This window comes from Macrobrachium nipponense, chromosome 45 (genome assembly GCF_015104395.2).
Source record: "Macrobrachium nipponense isolate FS-2020 chromosome 45, ASM1510439v2, whole genome shotgun sequence".
NCBI lineage: Eukaryota > Metazoa > Arthropoda > Malacostraca > Decapoda > Palaemonidae > Macrobrachium > Macrobrachium nipponense.
The window spans coordinates 4,515,846-4,533,382 of NC_061105.1; the positions used below are offsets into that span (position 1 = coordinate 4,515,846).

Sequence of the window (17,537 nt, forward strand, 5' to 3'; positions counted from 1 at the left end):
TATTTGTAATGGAATGATATTCCTCAGTACTGCATTGAATATTTAAACATTTTAAAGATTGGGCTTTAGGAAAAAATATGTGAATTTTTAAAACTGTTATGTTGTAGATATTAATGTGAAGATTGTGATAGGAATTTCTGCCTTGTAAGTTGAGCTTTGAACTTTGAGATAGAATGGATGGGTTGTAATGTCCATATATATGTACTTGTATGTATGTTGCCATGAAGCTGTTTCATGTTGACATAATTTATTGCTAGAGTCCTGGGTATATTTCCCTCACTCTCTTATGTGACAAGTTAATTTTTAAAAGTTCACTAAACATGTAGCTGATGACATTCTTCATTTAACTGGCTTTTTCAGGTAAAGTGACCGGACATACACACTTCCATATGCAAGATTACAAGGCGTCCAAAAGGCTTTGCCACTGTCACTTTCATGTTTCCTGAGCATTCTGTTCTTGCCATGTCAAAACAAATTAGGCGGCACTTCATTTAAAGGGCGCATTCTGCACTCCTTCCCGCTCATTGCGACGAAAAGGAAACAAAGAGAAAGGTATGTTGTGGCAAGTTCCTCAGGTTTTGACACATGATTACATAGAAAAAAATACTAGCACAGTATTAAGGGGTTTTGAAGTAATGATCAGTTATATATAGTACCTTTTAATTCTAATGGTGAATCAAATGTTTTAGTAAAGAACATACTCTTATTAGTCAGAAAGGTAATAGACATGGAAGTAGTGCACAAAATAAATTGAAAAGGTGTAGGAAAAATCTTGGAAAGGGTGTAAGGGAAGATTTTGACCAGTAGGAATTCAAGCAGAAAGTGCACAGAACAGATGTGATTGGAGAGTGATTTCATTTCTAAATTAAATCCATTAAAGGAAAATCTTATGAAAAGTGATAATGATTGTCTGTTCCTTGTTTTTTTATGTTGCATTTCATGCTGGTGTTGAAAGATTAAACAATGATTTTTGCTTTTCTTTTGAGGGAAAATGACCTTGCATTACTTGGATATGAATGGCTTTGCAGGGTCATCAGGCACAATAGTGAATTAGTGTTGGAGACTGCTAACTAATAATGGCAGTTCCAAATGTTAGTTAATCTGAATGATTTATTAATGTATACCTGAAAAGATTTCACTGTGTACGGTGTACCTTACAATATAGTGTGTAGTAATATCCACTTTTCCTTTCTACATTATTATTGTAGTTACCTTTTACTAGTTTTCTGGGCCAGTGTCAATATTTTTTTATATAGTATTCTGTTCAGCTTTTAACTGATTGCTTTACTGTTACTTTTAGGAAATGACTTGTTATTCCTGATGGTCCTGGAACTATTCTTCATTATCCCCAAGAGTATCATGACCTTTACAGACATTTCATATCTTTCCTCTTTCACTTGGTTACCTACTTCTTGTCCACTTTGCTATTTCCTCTGCTGTGTTGAGATTCATATTCTTTATTCCCTCTTCATCCTCTCCTCGTGCCTCTTGTCGGCATTTATAGAACGCTAGTAGAGTGGATGGTCTCACCAAGCTTTTAACCACAACTTTATAGTAGCAACTACATACTAGTTTAAGGTATTTAGGTGTTAATGAAAGTAAGATTTTAATGTATGACACTTACCTGGCAGGTATGTAATATATAGCTATATTCTCTGTTCCACCTGGCAGAAATTTTCAAATCTCGTGGCAAACACTAGTAACCTATTAGTAGTTCAGGATACCACCACCCCGTTACCGTGGCGCTAGCGCCAGGAACCGTTCCCACTTGGGCCAGATTTTCTCTGCCAGCCGAACCGGCAACATTGTTGGTGGTTCCCTGCTAGGATTTTCTTCTCGTTGCTGACTTTTCATGGATTTTTTGGTATCGTACTTGGGAACGTTAGCTTGGCATTCGCTTTGGATTGTTCTTGGAAGATGTCTGACACTGGTAGTATGTTTAGAGTTTGTGTGAAAGAGGGGAGTAAGGTAAGGTTGCCGAAGGCTTCGGTCGACCCTCATACCATTTGCAAGAAGTGTAGAGAGAATGTGTGTACTTGGGAGAGTAGGTGGTGTTGAGTGTGAGAATTGTCAGAGAAGGAGAGTGGAAAGATATTTATGAAATATGTTGAAAGGCTTGAGAAAGATTGTGTAAGGAGATCTGTTTCTCGTAGTGAGAGGTCGAATACTTCTAGTAAAAGGAGTGAATGTGTTTCCTCTCCAGCTCCTTCTAACGTAGAGTTGGTAGTTCCTTCTCCCCAGGTATCTCCTGCGCGCGCTGTATCGGAGGAGACGAACGATACACAGATTGTTAAGGTGTTCGCTGCCCTTGCGTCCATGGGTGACCAAATACAGCGCCTTACGGATAAAGTCAGTGCTTTTGATGTCAGTGAAAGTGTAGTGGAGGGGGCGTCTGATCGTCTCTCTCGTGCTCCTAGACCTAGACCTCTGTCAAGCTCCCAGAACCCAAAGGGAGAAGGCATGTCGACAGTCGAAGGGAGGCGAGAGAGGATTTTACCCACCCGGTCAGGCGTCCCTTTGGACAGTCCTTTTGTAAGATCCCAGGCTGTTGCAGTTCGCCGCAGAAAAGGCGTAACTGGGAAGTATGCGTCCTCTGATGGTTCAACATCAGAGCGGGAACATCGGTACTCGGTAGTGTCTCGCCCCCTTACCGAGGACGTTAAGGACATAGACTCCTCAGGATAGACGTGCTCAAGATCGTGAAGCTTGGAGCAGCCCGGAGGTTTTGTCCTCCTCGGACGACGAGGACATGGTTCCGACCAAGAGGAAGAAGATTGTTCGATCGAAAGAAGACTCGGTACGGCCCGTACGTTCCTGGATTTCGTCAAGAGACTCCCCCCAGTCCTCTTGCTTGTTCTCTCCTCTTCTATCTCCTTCAGGTAGAGTCCAAGATCGCTCTCCTTTACGTCCTAGTCTTTCTCGTCTTCCTCCTCCTCCTACGGCTGTTCGTCAGGAAGATAGTACGAAGGATTTCTTAAGAGAAATGCAGTCTAAGCTTGCAGTTCTCGTTAATTCATGGGATGCTCCTTTGCAAGGACCTGCAAGGCGTAAGAACGATTTCCTTCCCGTTAAGTCTTCCAAGAAGACGGAAGACAAGTGTTTGCGCGCCGAGGATTTAGGACGCACGGGCTCTACGAAGACGGGCGATCGCGTTGTGTTCCAGGACGCAGGACGCAGGAAGAAGAAGATTGTTTCGGTAGAAACAGGACGCAAACGTCAGGACGCGGAACCGCTTGTGGACACAGGACGCAGGCGGCAGGAAGCAGACGTGTCTACAATGGACGCAGGACGCAAACGGCAGCACATCGATTCTTCTGGTGGTTGTAGAACACAGACGGCAGGACGCAGAGACTTCGTTGGTGGCAGGACGCAGGCGGCAGGACGTTAATCCATCAGCAAAGCGTCACAACAATAGTGATCTGCAAGACATTTCTTCAGCAGAAGAAGAATTGGACTTTGTTGAAGAGAAGAATGTGGAACCATCTTCGGATTACAAGGTTCTTACTTCACGTCTTCTGTCTATTTTCGAAGGGGAATTTCAACCTACGGCACCTTTATCTCCCCTGTCTCAGTTTTCTAAGACTAAGACTCCAAAGAAGTCCTCTTTTCTTAAGATGACTCTGTCAATTTCGGCCTAGAAGGCGCTACAACGAGTGAATAACTGGCTGAAGGACAAGAAAGAAGCGGGGAAATCCTCTTTCGCTTTTCCCCCAGCCAAGTTAGCATCTAAGTCTGGGGTATGGTACGCTACTGGAGAAAGTTTTGGCCTGGGAGTACCTGCCTCCTCCCAGGGGGACTTCTCCAGTATAGTGGACAGTTCGTGCAGACAGGCGTTGCAGTCTGCCGAGGTCTGGTGGACTTCGTCCGAGTTTGACCATCTTTTTAAAGGAATTTTTAGGACTTTCGAAGTCTTCAATTTTCTAGATTGGTCATTGGGAGCGTTGGCGAATTCCTTAGAAGACGAAGATGCCCAGGATACGGAAGTGGCTAAGAGCATTATGTCCTGCATGGACAAGGCTTTGAGAGATGGAGCAAATGAACTGGCTTCATTGTTCGCAGCAGGAGTTTTGAAGAAGAGGTCGCTTTTGTGCTCATTCGCTTCTAAAGGTGTTTCCAACGCACAGAAATCAGAGTTTGATGTCTCTCCCTTTCAAACCAACTGTTTCCGTCAGAGGTTATTAAGGATATAGCGCTGGCTCTTTCTCAGAAGGCCACTCAAGATCTGCTCTCTTCGTCGGTAAGGAAGTTTTTACCATCCAAGTTGGTGAAGAAAACTCCAAAAGAATCAAGGCCTTCGCAACAGCCCTTTCGAGGCAGAACTTTCGCACGACCCGCCTTTAGAGGCAAGAGAGTACCAGCGAAAAGAGGAGCCAAGACCACCTCTAAACAATGAGAACTCAGTCCTCCAGACAGCAGTAGGAGCCAGACTTCAAGAATTTTGGGAAGTTTGGCAGAACATGAAGGCAGATCCCTGGGCCGTCAACGTAGCTCGGGAAGGGTACAAAATTCCCTTCTTAAAGAAACCTCCTCTCGCAACATCTCCGAGAGCCCTGGGGGCAAATTACAACAATTTAGTGAAGAAAAAGGCTCTGTGGGAGCAAGTCTCTTCCATGCTAGAGAAAGGAGCCATAGAACCTGTTCTGGATCATGAATCTCCAGGATTTTACAACCGGTTGTTCCTGGTTGCGAAGTCCTCGGGAGGATGGAGACCAGTGCTGGACGTAAGTCAACTGAATGTTTTCGTGGAAAAGACCAAATTCACTATGGAGACGAACGATCCAGTACTGGCAGCGGTACGTCCAGGGGACTGGATGGTTACCCTGGACTTACAAGACGCATACTTCCATATTCCGATTCATCCAGGAAGCAGGAAGTATCTAAGGTTCGTGATTCAGAACAGGGTCTTTCAATTCAAGGCCCTGTGCTTCGGCCTTTGCACAGCCCCCCAAGTGTTCACGAGGATGATGTCCAATGTAGCAAGATGGTTGCATTTAAGAGGGATCAGAGTCTCATTTTACTTGGACGACTGGTTGATAAGATCCCAATCGAGAAGTCAATGTCTGGAGGACCTGAAACAAACGTTGGACTTAGCAAAAGACCTAGGTCTTGTGGTAAACCTGGGAAAGTCTCAGTTGAATCCCAAGCAACAGATAGTTTATTTGGGGATTCAGATATCGTCAGCGACTTTTCGGGTTTTTCCGTTTTTCCTCCCCCGAAAGGCAAGCCCTATGCATTCGGAAGGTGCAGGACTTCCTAGAGAAAAACCGATGCTCAGCAAGAGAGTGGATGAGTCTACTGGGCACACTCTCTTCGCTAGAGAGGTTCATTTCTCTAGGAAGACTGCACATGAGACCTCTACAGTTTTTCTGAAGGATTCATAGCCAAGAAAATCGCAAACCGGATTCCTTCCAGTTTCTAATTCCTGCCAAAGTGAAGGAGGAATCAAGTTGGTGGCTAACCCCAGGCAGGTTAGCAGAAGGGATGTCGCTTCAACAGAAGAGTCAGACCTCATCTTGTTTTCCGACGCGTCGGACGCAGGTTGGGGAGCGACATTAGCCCTCAGGAGGTGTCGGTCTTTGGAACGAGGAAGAAACAAGTTGGCACATAAACAGGAAGGAACTGATGGCAATTTTCTTGGCCTTGAAGCACTTCAGAGAGTTGATTCGAGACAAGACAGTGCAGATCAACTCGGACAACACCACGGCTCTGGCATACATCCGCAAACAAGGAGGGACTCATTCTTTTCCCCTCTACATGCTGGCAAAGGAAGTCCTACTTTGGGTTTGCGAAGAGGTAAAACGTTGTTCTGCTCACCAGGTTCATACAGGGGGAGAAGATGAGAGCGGACCTGTTGAGCAGAAGAGGACAACTTCTACCGACAGAGTGGACGTTGCACCTGGAGGTATGTCAGAGCCGTGTGGAAGTTGTGGGGCCGTCCGGTGGTAGATCTTTTTTGCGACAACCAGAACAAAAAGATTACCAACCATATTGCTCTCGGTTCCAGATCAGGAAGCAGTGGCGGTCGACGCCTTCCTGATGGATTGGACAAACCTAGACGTTTACGCTTTTCCTCCATTCAAAGTACTGGGGAAAGTTATGAAGAAATTCAGGGAGAGCCAAGGAATAAGATGACCTTAATGCTCCGTTTGGCCGGCCCAAGTTGGTTCCACAGAGGTACTGGAATGGACAATAGATACACCAAGAACTCTTCCTCTAAGAGTAGATTTACTCAGACATCCCACTTCGACAGATTTCACAAGAATACCCTCGCTCTGGGTCTGACTGCGTTCAGACTATCGAAAGTCTTGTCAGAGCGAGGGGATATTCTAGAGAGGTGGCCAGTGCAGTGGCTAGAGCCAGAAGAACCTCCACAATCGCAGTATATCAGTCGAAGTGTGAAAATTTCAGTAAGTGGTGTAGGAAGAGGAAAGTGTCTTCATCCAGTACCTCTGTGACCCAAATCGCATACTTCCTCCTATACTTAAGGAAGGATTTAGGATTGTCAGTTTCTGCAATCAAAGGCTATAAGAGTATGTTGACCTCAGTGTTTAGACACAGAGATCTTGATATCTCTAATAATTTGGACCTTAGAGATCTGATTAGGTCATTTGGTACTAAGAAACAGCCCCAATGCAGGCCACCTGCTTGGAACCTCGATGTTGTCTAGAGGCATCTAACCTCTAGTGAATTCGAGCCTTTAGAGAAAGCCTCTCTGAGAGATATGTCTAAGAAGACTATTTTTTTAGTCGCTTTGGCAACGGCTAAAAGAGCTTGTGAGCTTCAGGCCATTTCAAAGAAAATGGGATGGAGACATGGTAACGCAGTGTGTTCATTCCAGGAAGGTTTTTTGGCCAAGAATGAGAACCCTGCGAATCCTTGGCCAAGATCCTTTGATGTCTTGGGTTTATCTGAGTTAGTGGGACATGAGCAAGAAAGAGTTCTCTGCCCAGTGAGAGCATTACGTTTTTACATTGAAAGAACAAGAGAGATCAGAGGGAATTCTGATGCTCTTTGGTGCTCAGTCAAAGACCCCAGTAGATCCATGACAAAGAACGCTCTAGCCTTCTTTATGAGAGTTAATTAGAGAAGCTCACATGTTGTGTCAAGAACAGAGCTTCGGTATCTTGAAAGTGAAGGCTCATGAAGTCAGGGCAGTTGCGACTTCATTGGTGTTTAAAAAGAATTTTAGCCCTCAAAGAAATTATTGAATCTACCTTTTGGAGAACGAATTCAATATTTGCGTCTCATTATCTGAGGGATATTCAGACAACCTTTGATAATTGTCAGACGCTAGGTCCATACGTGTCCTCGGGTACAGTATTGGGCAAAGGAGTTACCACCCCATAACCTTCTTTTAAGCTAGTATTTTATCAGGTGATGGTGTTTGTGTTTATTGGTCGTCTGAGAAAAGTGTGTTTACTTTTATCAGTCTGGTTGTATTATATTGGTGTGGTGTGTGTGTGTAGTTTCAGGTATTGATCTATTACTAAGCTTGAATGCCGTGGCATAAGAGGGCTGTAGGGTTTCTGTCAACACATTGGTCACGCCCAGTTGTCAGTTCCAGTCTTAGCTTCTTCACATACAGGACACTTCCTTGTTGAGAGCTCCTAAAGTTTAAGCGACTAAGAGGCAGGACCTAATGAAGTCAGCTACCTTAGCAGGTAAGGAACCTAGAGTAAATTAATAATTTTAATTTTTTTATACTCTCAACAATGTTGCTGTCTTTGACCCACCGCCAAATGTGTCAATCAGCTATATATATACCTGCCAGGTAAGTGTCATACATTAAAATGAAGTTTTTATGTTAAACAAAGTTTAATGTATACTTACCTGGCAGGTATATATTTAATTCCCAATTCCCTCCTCCCCTCAGGAGACAGGGTTCAGAGAAAATCTGGCCCAAGTGGAACGGTTCCTGGCGCTAGCGCCACGGTAACGGGGTGGTGGTATACCTGAACTACTAATAGGTTTACTAGCGTTTGCCGCGAGATTTGAAAATTTCTGCCAGGTGGAACAGAGAATATAGCTATATATATACCTGCCAGGTAAGTATACATTAAACTTTGTTTTAACATAAAAACTTCATGTTTATTACTTAACACTGTCTTTTTATCAAACTGCACTCGCTTTTTTCATGTCAGAAGGAGAAAGCTTCAAAGATAAGAAAGCCCGGGAGCAGAAAGCCACAGCAGGCTCATGGCATAACTGGAACACGTTATTCTTGGGCAGTGGAGCTGTCATAGACATCATGGCTGAAAAGTATAAAAGATCAAAGCAAGAGGTAAGTTTGTGGTGTACTATGTACTTGAAATAAGATTAGTGCACTTCCAATTCATCACAGATTCACATTTTTTATTTTGTTTGTTTAAGTTTTCTTTGTTGTAGCTGCATTTCCACTCTGTTCATCCCACTTTTCATCTGTTCTCTTTGGTCAGTTCCCTCTCAGGTGTCCAACGTCTCTACCCCAGATCTAGTTTCACCTCTTATTCAAGCACAAGCCCCACTGTTAGCTGTAGGAGAATCTTGGAATATGACACACCAGTTTAAGTAGAATATACTGTACTTTATGAAAATCATAATCTTGATTTCATCTACAGTTATTCTAATGACTTTTATTTCTATTGTATGAATTTATTCTAATGACTTCTCTGTTTATATTGTAGTTATAATGTAGTAACTGTTTGTATTGTATCTGCTTTATTCCATATTTCAAGTGCATCTCTTTCCTTTTATGTAACTCATTTTGATGATTGATCTCCTGTAGAACCATCTCCTCCTCAGTTATATGTAACAGATTATACTTTTCTATAAACTATATTGATCTACCTAATAGTCTTGTAAGGTGGAATTAACGTGATTTGCAATGTATCTTGATTTGCTATTTTGTTGTGATAATAAAGTTAGATAATAAAGTAAAAACAAAATATTTCATTATGGTTGGTTGGATTTCAAGTAGTAAATTTGCCCTTATATTCATATAAGTTAGACTTGTTCTCATTAAAGTTATGGCAATGTTTTTCCATTTACAGATTCTAGAATCTGAAGGCAAGCAAAGTGTTGCAGTAAATCTGGCGTTAGGGGAATCTCAGATTGTTGATGAAACCAGACGGTAAGTGATGATTAATGACCCTGATAGCCTCTTTAAGATTGTGTGCTGTCGTATCCTGTAAAGTTTTTATTAAGTTATATTTTGAGTCCAATTAATGATTTAATAAGACCACTGATTATTGGAACTGAGATAGATTTACTTTATTTGCAGCTTAAATATCAGTGGTGTGGTAAAAAATAATATAACAGCCACCTTTGCTGTGGTAACAATGGTATGATGAACCAGTACAGTTCAGAATGAAAGTGACATCAATCAATTTTACTGCGATCAACAGGTTTTTGGAAGAAAATGGTATATCCTTAGATGCGTTCACTAGCCCTGGCGTGCAGAGGTCAAGCACGGTAATACTCGTCAAGAATTTACCTGCCAACACAACAGCTCAGGAATTGTTCCAGATTTTTTCCCGATACGGAGAGCTTGGGAGAGTGGTTCTTCCTCCTGCTGGTGTAACAGGTGTGTATGTTATATCATGTAAGGCTTTTATTATTATAGTTCAACCAGACCACTGATTGATTTACCATAACTCCCATAGTGTTGGCCTGACAGTTTTATTCTTAAAGAATGTATTAGATGATATTCAATATATTACAACTTTACAAATTTAATAAACTGTATAAATTGAAAATGTTGTATGACTCTTGATAATGCATTGCTTTCACGTACTTATTGTGAATTGTCTCCTTTACTAGGAATGCTGCAATAAAATCATTTTTATGTCATTGTTTCCTGTCTGTTTTGCATGTTACTTTTTATCACTGAAACCAGTTTTATTTTATCTGAGTTTTAGGTATATTTGAATGTAGGTGGTTAAAATTATGTTTTCAGGAATTGTGGAGTATCTAGATCCAGGAGAGGCAAAGAAAGGTTTCCGTAGCCTAGCGTACAGCAAATTTCACTATTTGCCTCTGTATCTTGAGTGGGCTCCTCAGCAAGTATTCAAGAGTGATGCTGCGCAAAAATCAAAGTCGTCAACGGATATGAAAACTGAGCCACAGGGTGAAGGTAAAGGTTAGTGTTTATAAATGCAGTTAGAGCCAAAAGGATGATGCTGCTGCATGGAACCTGTAGTACCTTTGCTTCTGTAGATGGTACTCTGAATTCATTATGTTCTATGTTTTGTTCATGCTGTGCAACATCAGGTTTTGGTTTTTCATTCTCTGAAATATAATATTGAAAGATATTTTCTTTGACCCACTTATATTAAGTTGCTGTGATCTGTCATTTATTTGTTTTGTACTTACACAGAAATAAAAAAAGAGAAATCATCAGAGCCAGGAAAGGAGGAGGAAAATCAGTCCAAAAAGTTACCAGCTCCTGAACCCAACACCACTGTCTATGTCAAGAATCTTAATTTCAGTACAACAGAAAAGGTTCTAAAGAAGGTAAGGATAGTAGAGACTGAACAGCTCCTAAGCCTGTGGATCTCAGTTAAATATGATGTGATTGTTCAGCAATATTAAAACGTGTCTATTCACACCTATTAAAAACATGGAGAGGAAAGATTTTTGAGATACAGTTCCAGTTAGTGAAATCTTGGTTTTCATGGCAACAATTCATACACGTGAAAAAGCATCGGAGATACAGTATTTGGAGTTTTGCCTGTGGATTGTGGAAGGCAAGAGCGCACTGGCACTTGAAAAAAAAAATCTTGTGTGAATAAGCTATACTCTGGAGTGAAGTATTTTTGATTCAATGAACAATGATAATTGATAATCTGGTAAGACCTAGAGGATCTAATTTATACCACCATCTGCTTTAGTAGTTTTAGTTTTTTATATTTAATCATGCTGAATTCAAACCTGAAGGGTAGCTCTATAGAAAATGATGTAGTTGAAGTGAATCCTCTTTTTTTCAGTTTTGTCTTTACATTTCAGCATTTCACAAGAGCAGGTCCAGTCCACTCAGTTTTGATTGCCAAGAGACGAGGACTCTCCCAAGGATACGGCTTCGTACAGTTCATCAAGCAGTCGGATGCACAGAAAGCATTGAGAGAAATGCAGGACTCTCTGTTAGAAGAAAAGAACCTGCAAATAAAATTATCCGAGAAGACTTTAGCGTATGTATTTGCATTTATAGCCACCAGCTGATGTGCTATGTATGTTACGGTATTGGGAAAGCAAAAGTAATTAGGACATTTTTTCAAATAATAGACAATTGTTTAGAATTATGTTTTATTCTTACAAATTATGGATTTCCTTGTTTATACTGTTGTCCAGATTTTTCAACTATTTTATTATTCAATTTGAAAACTATCTTTCAGTGAACCTAACCCCTAGTTATAACTACTAAATTGTCTTTCACTGAACCCCTAGATATGCAAGATATCAGTAGTAATTGAGCAAATTAGACCTAATTAAATAACAGTAGTACATTATAGTGAAAAAATTGCTGATTTTTATTCAAGGAATTTTTATAACAAGTATTTTATAAGATTTACTGTACTTAGACGTTTGTCAGGGTTGTTGTGATGTATATTAATTTTAAGTCACTGCATTATTTAAGTATTAATGGAAAATGCATATCTGTAAATATATGATGTGTTCATATTGTTGGATCATAATTTGCATTATTTTTCATTTGTAGACTAATAACCTGAGGATTTTGCATTGTTTCAGGACACCTGTCACAAGTGCAAGAATGATGCATGACATTGGTGAACAACACTCAAGTAAAATCCTTGTCAAGAATATTCCTTTTGAAGCCACAAGAAAGGAAATTCGCCAGCTTTTTGCGTGAGTTACAATCTGGTTTTGTGTAATTGTATGTGTGTGTATTCATTTATTTTTTATGCATTTTAGTTTTATTGGTTGTATTAGCAACCCATCAGATTAAAAAAAATGTAAATTAAAATTAACAAGGCCTTGAGGGTAATACTGTAATGTACTGGACAAGTGACAGAACAGGAGAAATAAAGTGAGAGAGTTTAAATGATGAGGATTGCATAAACTAAAAGTGGCACTAATGTGTACAAGAGGGTAAACAACGAAAAGGTGGTTGTTTGATGATTACATATGTAAGAGAAAATGCAGTCTAGAAAATTTGCCATTTGATAGTAACATTGATTATTCTTAGGTATACGTTTTGGGGTTGTTGGTAGTATTTACGTAGTGTATTTTAGACATTAAATGAAATTTTCAGCACTTCAGTGGACAGTTAGTAATGTATGTGTACTCTTAGCAAAACATGTTTAGCCATTATTTTCAAAGTTAACAGAGAACAAGCTACCAGTAGAAGGCTTGAGTTTTGAAATTGTGATTGAAAAAAATTATTTTGAGTTTTGAACCATATAAAGTTTTAAAAGTTTTGATTCTGTATCTTCATTTACTTTGATCAGCACTTTCGGAGAGCTGAAATCAGTGAGGCTGCCAAATAAACCGGCCACCCAGGACCACAGAGGGTTCGGCTTTGTTGATTTTGTAACGCGAGAGGAAGCTAAGGTGAGTAAGGTGCTTTATATACAGTTCAAATTGTTATCATCATTGTTTTTTATCATTATTAGTATTCAAAGCAAGCAAACACTCATATCAAGTTATAATATAAACTGTGAAGATAAGGAAATATTATTAAAGTAAGATAGTTTGATGCAAAAATATTTTCTTTCATTATTCAAATTGACTCGTACTCTTGATCTCCATTTACTTTTTAGAAATTGGATTTCTTAAGTTTCTGCAGAATAAGAACACATTATGAAATTGTGTTGTTTTTAAATCAGCAATGACTTTACCTTGAAAAGTAATGTATCAGTAAAAAATAAGGATTGACTTTCTAACTTCTTTTGTAAATGTTTAACTTGAATTCTGCTGTAACACTAGAATTAATAACAAACGTAGCATCAAGATGTTTAAAGTAGCTCTTAAAGAAAAAAATATTCTTTTAATTGACTGGAAAAAATAAATGCCTCTCATTCCTTCTTTGGAAAGAGAGCATGAATTGATTGTGTGTAACAATTTCTTTTCTTTATTTTAGAAAGCTTTTGAAGCACTCTGCCACAGCACCCATCTATAGGGAGAACGTCTGGTTTTGGGAATGGGCTAAGGACGATGGAAACTAGTGAAGAACTACGAGAAAAGACGGCTCAGCAATTTCTTTCAGGCGGAGGTAATGTATTTATGTTTATGTGCTATGCAGTATATTCCATGGATGTGTTCCTTTCTTTAAGTATTCAAGTACATTTGAATGTTTTTGAAGTATGTACATATGCTAAAGTATGCTGAAGCCATTACAAAATGTGGTTATTGGAATGTCATACATTAGAGAAACTGAGCGTTTTTCAAAATAGATAACATGTAGAAATTTGCTTGTAACAGTACAGGCAGTCCCCAGATTACGGCATTCCCGGATTATTACGTTCCGAGGTTACGACTTTTCAATTTTGTACATGAACTTTCCTGTCAGATATATACTTAGCTATAGTCTCCGACGTTCCCGACAGAATTTCAAATCTCGCAGCACACGCGACAGGTAGGTCAGGTGGTCTACCCTTCCCGCCGCTGGGAGGCGGATGTATGAACCAATCCCGTTTTCTAATCAGATTTTCTCTGTCGCTGGAACCGGCAACACCTGTTGTGGGTTCCTCCTGATAGTTGATTTCGCTCTCGCTTGCCTTGGATCTTTTTTGGATGGATTTTTGGTGACGTACTGGATCTTTTTGGCTTGACATACACTTTTTGTGGACTGTTTAGATTTTGCTTTGGATTTCTCTTTGAATATGTCTGATTTGGATTCTGTTGTTGAAACTCCTGCTATGTTTAGAGTGTGTTCAGTGGATGTTTGTAAGGTGAGGTTACCGAAAGCTTCGGTGGACCCTCACACTGTATGTATGAGGTGTAGGGGGAATGATTGTGCTTTTAATAACCCAGTAAGGAATGTGAGGGTTTGAATGAAGATGAGTGGAAGTCTCTTTCTTCCTACTTGAGGAAGTTGGAGAGAGACAGGGTGCGTAAGGCTTCCTCTAGAAGCTCGAGTAGGTCTCGCATTAGCAAGCTAGATTTAGAACCTAACACACTCGTAGAAGCAGATCCTTCTTGCCCTGTTTCAGCCCCTGCTCCCTGCGTCGAACCCGAGGATACGTCTTCGGAGGTGGCTGCAATGAAAGCGAGACTAGACCTGTATTGCTCTCCAATATCAGATCCGAGGGCAATAGCAGTGGATGCCCTTCTGCTGGATTGGAAGGGTCTAGATATGTACGCTTTTCCTCCCTTCAAGATCCTGGGAGAGACCCTAAAGAAGTTTGCCGCTTCGGATTCAGCAAGAATGACTCTGATTGCTCCGTTCTGGCCTGCCCAAGACTGGTTCACAGAGGTACTGGAATGGATGGTGGACCTTCCAAGATCCCTTCCACCAAGGAAGGATTTGCTCAGACAACCCCAATTCGACAGGTATCACAAAAACCTCCCCGCTCTCGGTCTGACTGGCTTCAGACTGTCCAAAGTCTCGTCAGAGTGAAGGGATTTTCGTCTAAAGCTGCAAAAGCTATTGCCAGAGCAAGATCTTCCACCTTGCGAATATACCAGTCGAAGTGGGATGTTCGTCGATGGTGCAGGAATCAGAAAGTTTCCTCTTCCAGTACCTCTGTGACCCAGATTGCTGACTTCATTCTTTTCCTCAGGGAAGAGTGTGGGCTAGCAGTCTCGACAATCAAGGGATACCGCAGTATGCTAGCCGCAGTGTTCAGGCACAGAGGCTTGAACATTTCCGATAACAAGGACTTCATGATCTGATCAGGTCTTCGAGACCAACGAAGAAAGGGTCCTCGAGACCCATTGGAATCTCGACGTTGGTTCTTCAATTTTTGAGGTCTGCAAGTTTGAACCTCCTCACTCAGCTTCCTTTAGGACACCTAACCAACAAGTCCCTTTTCCTCAATTGGCTTTGGCATCCGCCAAGATGGATGAGTGAACTTCAAGCCATAGAAGGAGTTTGGTAGGCTTCAAAGATCAGTCTTGGGATTTGTTCGGTTGGTTGCCTTCCCTTCATTCTTAGCTAAGAATGAAAATCCTTCGAATCCATGGCCCAGGAGTTTTGAGGTACAAGGTTTATCTGCTCTCGTAGGGGAAGAGGCAGAGAGGGCTCTTTGCCCTGTTAGAAGCCTTAAGTATTATCTAAGAAGGAAGAAACAACTTAAGTGCAATACGGACAACCTCTGGTGTTCTGTGAGGGACCCCAGTAGGCCCTTGTCTAAGAATGCTCTGGCATTCTTTTTGAGAAGCCTAGTTAAGGAATCATGTAGCATGTGACGAGGACCAGTTCAAGCTCCTTAGGTTAAGGCCCATGAATTGAGGGCCATTGCCAACTTCTCTAGCCTTCAACAAGAACATGTCGGTACAAAACCTTATGAAGGCGATATTTTGGAGATGTAACTCGGTCTTTGCAAGCCACTATTTGAGAGACGTCAGGATCACGTATGATAAGTGCTTCGCCTTAGGACCCTATGTATCTGTGGATTCGTTGCTGGGGCAGGGAGCTGAAACGTATCCTTGTTAGTTTAGCTAATTTTTATCCTATTTGGTTTGTGTTTTTATGGTTGAATGAAAGAGGATGCGGGTAGGCATCTCTTTTGTGTCTTAGATCTAAAACGGGTTAGATTGGTTAGGTGGTCTGGATTGTTTTGGCTCCTTTTGATAGTAGTTGACAGGTTCTGTCATGTAAGCGGGCGAACCCCTTTGACAAGATCCTACTTGGATTCTGCCATGTAACTGGATGAGAAATCCCTTTGGTAGATCCGAAGAGTCTTTCAGCAACAGGTCACGCCCTCGCTGTAGCTCTTCAGGCAATGCAGACTCATAGACAGTATCCATGAAGTCTTCTGCCTAACCAGGTAAGAACCAAGGTTTTTATATCCTACAACATGTGTTGTTTCCCTTTTCTATATTGTTTAGCTGTCTCTTACCCTCCACCAAGGGCGCCAATCAGCTAAGTATATATCTGACAGGAAAGTTCATGTACAAAAATGATATTGTTATGATACAATAAAGTTTTGTACATACTTACCTGACAGATATATACGATTAATGGCCCGGCCCGCCCAGCCTCCCCTCAGGAGACAGGTGGAAGAGAAAATCTGATTTAGAAAACGGGGATTGGTTCATACACCCGCCTCCCAGCGGCGGAATGGGTAGACCACCTGACCTACCTGTCGCATGTGCGAGATTTGAAATTCTGTCGGGAACATCGGAGACTATAGCTAAGTATATATCTGCCAGGTAAGTATGTACAAAACTTTATGTATCATAACAATATCATATATATATTCATCAGAAATCTTGGTTTATGATGCATGCTCTGCAGTTATGGCATTTATAATGCCTGTTCTATGGAAGAAATATGATTCCAAAAGGCAAATAATCATATTTGAAGGTTTTGATGAAAATGCAATAAAAAGGCAGTTAATAGTTTTTCAATACACCCCAAAGCATTAAAGTAAGGTTTTCTTGGGGTTTTCGATGATGTTTCGGTTTACATGATTTTCGGCTTACAACTTAGGCGCAAGAACAGAAATCCCTGTCGTAAACTAGGGACTAGCCTATGAAGAGAAAAGAAACAAATAACCTGTTGATGCAACTCCTTTGTTTTGAACAAACCAGTATTTTCGGTCATTTTTCCTGTTATTATCAATGTATGAGAGAATATTGTGCAAGTATAAGGCATTTAGCAAGACTGAAATGAATGTGGTGAAATTGAGTGCAAGTTTTTTATACAGAGAACTAAGAGAAGTAAAATTCCAGATATTTCCTTTGTTTAATTGACAGTTGAGAGAATAAGAAAATCACTGTTTGGTTTTTAGATAATTTTTCCGGCTTTCTAAAACAGGAACTTTTTTTTTTTGGTAAAATTATGATCATAATTTCATTACCTTAATAGCAAAGTATGTCACTTAAGCATCTACTGTATCGAATCTATATCATATCTAGTGTTTGAATGAAGGGAAACAAAAATATCACTGATTTGAATGAAATATTGCATTGGAGTTTGTGTTTTTTGTGCAGTAGTCAGTAAGCCATACAGCTGTGTGTGTGTGTGTGTGTGAGAGAGAGAGAGTGAGAGAGAGAGAGAGTTCATCCAGATCTAAAGGTATGTAGTACATTAACAGCAAGATATAATTTAGAAAAAGGAAGGCAACATCTCTTGTAGCCATTAAGTGTGTTACTACAGGCTTTCTCAGATGTAGAAGCATCAGCACCAATAACCTAGTGAGGGTGACCCTTCCACAATTTTACAGCAAATGGAATGAAAGACTTAACGGACACTATCATGGTAAAAGGATTTGTAATATTCCGGTACTGGTGGTACTAAAGGCTTGAAGCATGTGGTGTTTATATCAACCTTTGTAGATATATGGGGCCTTACTAACAGCATGTAGTTTATCATCCGTGTTTGATATGGATTTAAGTGCCAGAAAATGCACAGATGTGGATTACAACAGTGGATG

At 40.6% G+C, this 17,537-nt stretch overlaps 2 protein-coding genes across 2 annotated transcripts in view; one reads left to right on the forward strand and one right to left on the reverse strand.

Annotated features, from left to right (window-relative positions):
• The window catches only part of LOC135214061 (probable RNA-binding protein 19), an 82,708-nt gene that overhangs the window by 1,529 nt on the left and 63,642 nt on the right, over positions 1 to 17,537 (reverse strand). The gene's annotated exons all lie outside the window — the stretch shown is intronic.
• Positions 5,755 to 13,133, forward strand: LOC135214040 (probable RNA-binding protein 19). Its single transcript, XM_064248155.1, has 10 exons — positions 5,755 to 5,902; positions 8,145 to 8,281; positions 9,030 to 9,109; positions 9,384 to 9,562; positions 9,935 to 10,117; positions 10,355 to 10,491; positions 10,984 to 11,165; positions 11,725 to 11,841; positions 12,444 to 12,546; positions 13,076 to 13,133. The coding sequence occupies exons 1-10, from the start codon at positions 5,755 to 5,757 to the stop codon at positions 13,112 to 13,114; spliced, it is 1,305 nt and encodes a 434-aa protein (XP_064104225.1). The 3' UTR covers positions 13,115 to 13,133.

Bases quoted from the DNA above. Each gene is read 5' to 3' on its own strand.
- LOC135214040 (XM_064248155.1), top strand. From the start codon at position 5,755: ATGCTGGCAAAGGAAGTCCTACTTTGGGTTTGCGAAGAGGTAAAACGT. The intron at 9,110-9,383 runs GTAAGTGATGAT...TGCGATCAACAG, and splicing joins ATTGTTGATGAAACCAGACG to GTTTTTGGAAGAAAATGGTA. The intron at 12,547-13,075 runs GTGAGTAAGGTG...TCTTTATTTTAG, and splicing joins TAACGCGAGAGGAAGCTAAG to AAAGCTTTTGAAGCACTCTG.